Raw genomic sequence first — 4098 nt, 5'->3', positions numbered from 1 at the left:
TTACGATAGCTGAAGCGGAAGTTTCAAAATCTCGCACCAGTCTATGTGTTGCATGGCCTACATGTTTGTAGCATGTTTGCAAGTTAATGATTTGTTTTATAAAAAAAATTATTTTATTTATATGTTTATTATATTTAAATTATGGTTACTTTAGCAATCTATAATGCTTATTTATTTAAGTAATTAATTCTTAACAATATAACTGATGTCAATACTTTTAAAAAAGTCATTTCGAAATAAAAGCTGCTTATCGTTCTGCGATGGGAAATGATGAATTTTCACTAAAAAAGTGCAAATAAATTTGTGGATTCCTTGAATTAATATCTCGATAAGCATGTTTTTAAATTACAATCTAAAAATTGTAGACACCATAGAAAAATGAAAATATCAACAACGACGATTTTATTAGTTTTCGTACAACGGAAAATAAATGGTTAGTATTGCCAGTGTAATAATTTTTATAATAATTTCAGAAGTACTCTCATAAATGATAATCTGTAAAGAATTATTTCCGATAGAAGCGATCTCGGAGATGCAAAACAATGCATTCACTTCAACGTTCTCCTAAGCTGAAGACTTGCCCCAGGAGATGTTTCGCTAACATGCTCCCCCCTAACACCAACGTACTCTTAACCGAATTTTACGAGCAAGATTTTTTTAACTTCACTTCTTCTTTCTAAAAACGCAGAATGATTTGTAATGTATATTTATCCATTGTGCTACAAAAAATGTTGTTTCTCCTTAAATTTATAACACGCTGTTTTTGGCCAATGTTTCATTAGAAATATTCTGAACATGAGACATTTAAAAGCCATGAATGAACACCTGATCACTGTCGGCCAACATGTGCACCTGGATATCTCCTCCACGGAACATGCAGTTCAGTTTGATGTACTGCAAAATTGAACCAATTTCGTAATGGCAACCATCGCGTGACTTCCATCTTAATAATGGCAGAACTTTCAAATTGTTCATATTCTCATTATGCCTTCATTTTTTACATTAAATCTTGAAGATATTAGATTTTCTGATGAAAGTACATTTTTTCTAACATATACAAAGTAATAAATGTCGCATTTTAAATCGTCAAATTAATGCTACAAAAAATGTATGTACCATCATCTGAATATGCGTAAAAACTTAAAGACCAAAAAATTGAATAGAAAAAACTAAAAATATAAATGTTGCATTGAAACACGATAAAAAAATTGTTCATCTAAAAATCTTGCAGAAAAAGGACCTGGTAATTTAAAATGACGCTAAAGAACAAAAAGCAGCCCGTCGTAAATCGTTGATTAATCAATGGAGATCAAACGTGGATCCCCGTTAATTTGCACACGACGATACGATCTACAGCCCAAAAACTAATTGAAACAGAGTAACGACCGTGCAAATATTTTTATTTGCACAAAATGGTCACAAATAAAAACTGTTTTAATATGAATAAAATTTGAAAAATAATTGGCAAGATGAACACAAGGACCAAAATAAACTAACCTGCCGTTAGCTGCTTCTAGTTGGATATTTTGCAGGAGCACCTTGACCACTCTTGGGTGGGTAGCAAAGAAGTGGTAGTGGCAGTGGGTCCTGGCTGGGTAGTTCTGGGGGTACCGTGGCGAGAAAAACTTCCCTGAACTCAAACCTTTTGGCAGGTCGTAAAATTCGTAATGACACGGTGTATTCCACTTTCTTACACCTCCTACCATCTGGAACTGACCTGCGAACGTTTGCGTGTGATGAATGAATAGTAGGTGAAATGGATAGATGAATGATGAATGAATGGAAAAAATAATCAGGTGAAGTATGAATACTCATGTAAATGAATGGTGAAAGAATAGTAAACGTAGATGATGAATGAATGATCAATTTGAATGCATAGATTGATGTTGTTTTGATGGTTTGCAGTAGTTTGTCAACAATTGTTCATTTACATTTTATTCTGCTATGTTATTATTTTGAGTCTATCAAAAAGCGTTTTTGCAATATGAATAAGAAATGATTCTTTTTTTTTCCAAGTTTATTTGAACAAAAATATTCAGGAGATCAAAAAGTAACTAAATACTTGTGGAGACCACCCTAAAATAAATTATGACTATGTCCTAATTTCACATACAGAATAATGTAGTTATTCAATTAAATTAAACATAAAAACTGACATATATAATATATATATATATATATATATATATATATATATATAGATATATAGATATATAGATATATATAATATATACTAGTTTATATTTATACATGAACCACACAATACATAAGATCATTCACACATATGAAGTTAAACAGCTTCACACTCCTCACTGCTCAATGTCTATCATTCATGGTCAGTTCTACCGTATGTCAGTTTCAACATACTATGCTGTCTAGTCCTACCAGAAACAGTCTCTAATGACGTAATTTCTCTGTAACCATCAGTAATCAAAACATCAGACATGCAAAAGTTTTTCCATCTTTGCCTAACAATAATTGCTATGTTGTAAGAGCCGGTGTCGCCACTTGATTAGTCAAATGTTGATTTTAATCACTGTTGATACTGTTCTTCCTCTTCTTATATGTTGATGTATGTTGTCACTATTTTGTTTATTGATAACTGGTTTTTCAATAAAAATTCAATCTAGCAAAACTACTTTGTTGAGCCATATTTCAGGATTTCTAATTTTAGGAAGGTCTTGTTTGACAATGCATAACCGAAATGACGTTGAAGGTGTGCTGTCATCATAACTTTTGTTTCATCATTGGGCCTTTTGAATGTGGGATTACAGTTTATCAAATTAATGCCGTTCATTTTTAAATGGTCGACGACATTTGCACTGGTACATTCAGCAAGATTTCCAACATACAATAAGATTTAGGAGTTTTACCTGCCTTTAGCTTAGACACTTCATTTCCTTTGCCAATAATTTTATTATGGTTGTTTTAGTTACATTATTGATAACCTGAGTACTATTTTCAGTATCCATAAATTAACTAGGTGGTTGTCGCCTGTTTTTACGATTGCCAGTCGTGAAAGGATGCAAATTTACATCACCTGGAGATTTTAAAAGATCGGATAATAGATTATTGGCTGAAGTCGTTCCTGATAAAGTTCAATTAATTTTAGTAACATAGTTGAAATGAGCTGAATACTCCCGGTTGTGTGACATAACATTTACTTTATCTTTAGACTCCTGCACGTGTACAATAGTATTTATTTTATCTTCAAACACGTGGTTTACCGGATAGGTGCACTTATCTAAAATATCAGCCAGCTTAATGAACATTTGTGCAATCAACATACGGTTATTTTCCACCTTTTCATTCAACTTTATTAGACTATTAATATTTTTGTATTAATACGTTAATATTTTGACTACAATCTTTAGCGAGTCTAATAGTAATGTGTTCTATATTGAACATTGTAAAGATAGGTAAAAGACAGGGTAATTTATTCTCAAATACATATTTAACAGAATCAGTTAAATCACTAAATTTGTTAAACTTTAAATTTTCACGATTGGTAGATTTAGCATAAAATTTATCTTTCTTTATACTTCCAAGTTTTGCTAAAATACTCTTCTTAACAGGAAAAAATTTACTTTCATCAAGAGTAAAAAAATTCATTTTTACAGTTCTAAAACCATTGTCATCGATAATGTTTTTATTTCTAAACAGAAACCACAAAATTTCACTGATGTGAATTCTTTTATTTACCTCCGTTATATACAAGTTACCAATAAATCTGCTTATAAATGGACTCGTCCAAACTTAAAGCCCTGATAATACAATAAACCAAAAAAATCTTTCTAAAACAAAATTAGGCTAAAAAATTATAACTAAAATACTACGTCAAATTTATTTAAGCAAATTAAACCAAATTTAAACCAAAACTTCAGTAATAAAACGATAAATTATTATATGGATAAATTATATGGAATTACGAAACTTACCATTTACTTCAAAAAATTTTTCTTTAATTCTTGGTCACTAAATCAAATTTTTTCATATTTTTTATTTGTAAATGTATTTCATTTAAATTCATCCGTGAAATATTGAATAGTTGATCAAATCTACTGATGTTCAATCTTCCAGATGTAAATAAAAGTCTTT

At 30.5% G+C, this 4098-nt stretch overlaps 1 protein-coding gene across 1 annotated transcript; it reads right to left on the bottom strand.

The window, feature by feature from the left end:
* On the bottom strand, nt 1-2446 carry HELRODRAFT_167752 (hypothetical protein; the record flags this gene model as incomplete). Its single annotated transcript, XM_009013493.1, has 4 exons — nt 1-57; nt 826-988; nt 1498-1717; nt 2368-2446. 4 exons carry the CDS (start codon nt 2444-2446, stop codon nt 1-3), a joined length of 519 nt encoding a protein of 172 aa, XP_009011741.1.
* Between the last annotated feature and the right edge of the window lie 1652 nt (nt 2447-4098).

The sequence above is a fragment of the Helobdella robusta genome, assembly GCF_000326865.2.
Source record: "Helobdella robusta unplaced genomic scaffold HELROscaffold_12, whole genome shotgun sequence".
Lineage (NCBI taxonomy): Eukaryota > Metazoa > Annelida > Clitellata > Rhynchobdellida > Glossiphoniidae > Helobdella > Helobdella robusta.
Note: the sequence above shows the minus strand (reverse complement) of the source record. Positions and strands in the feature narration are given on the sequence as shown.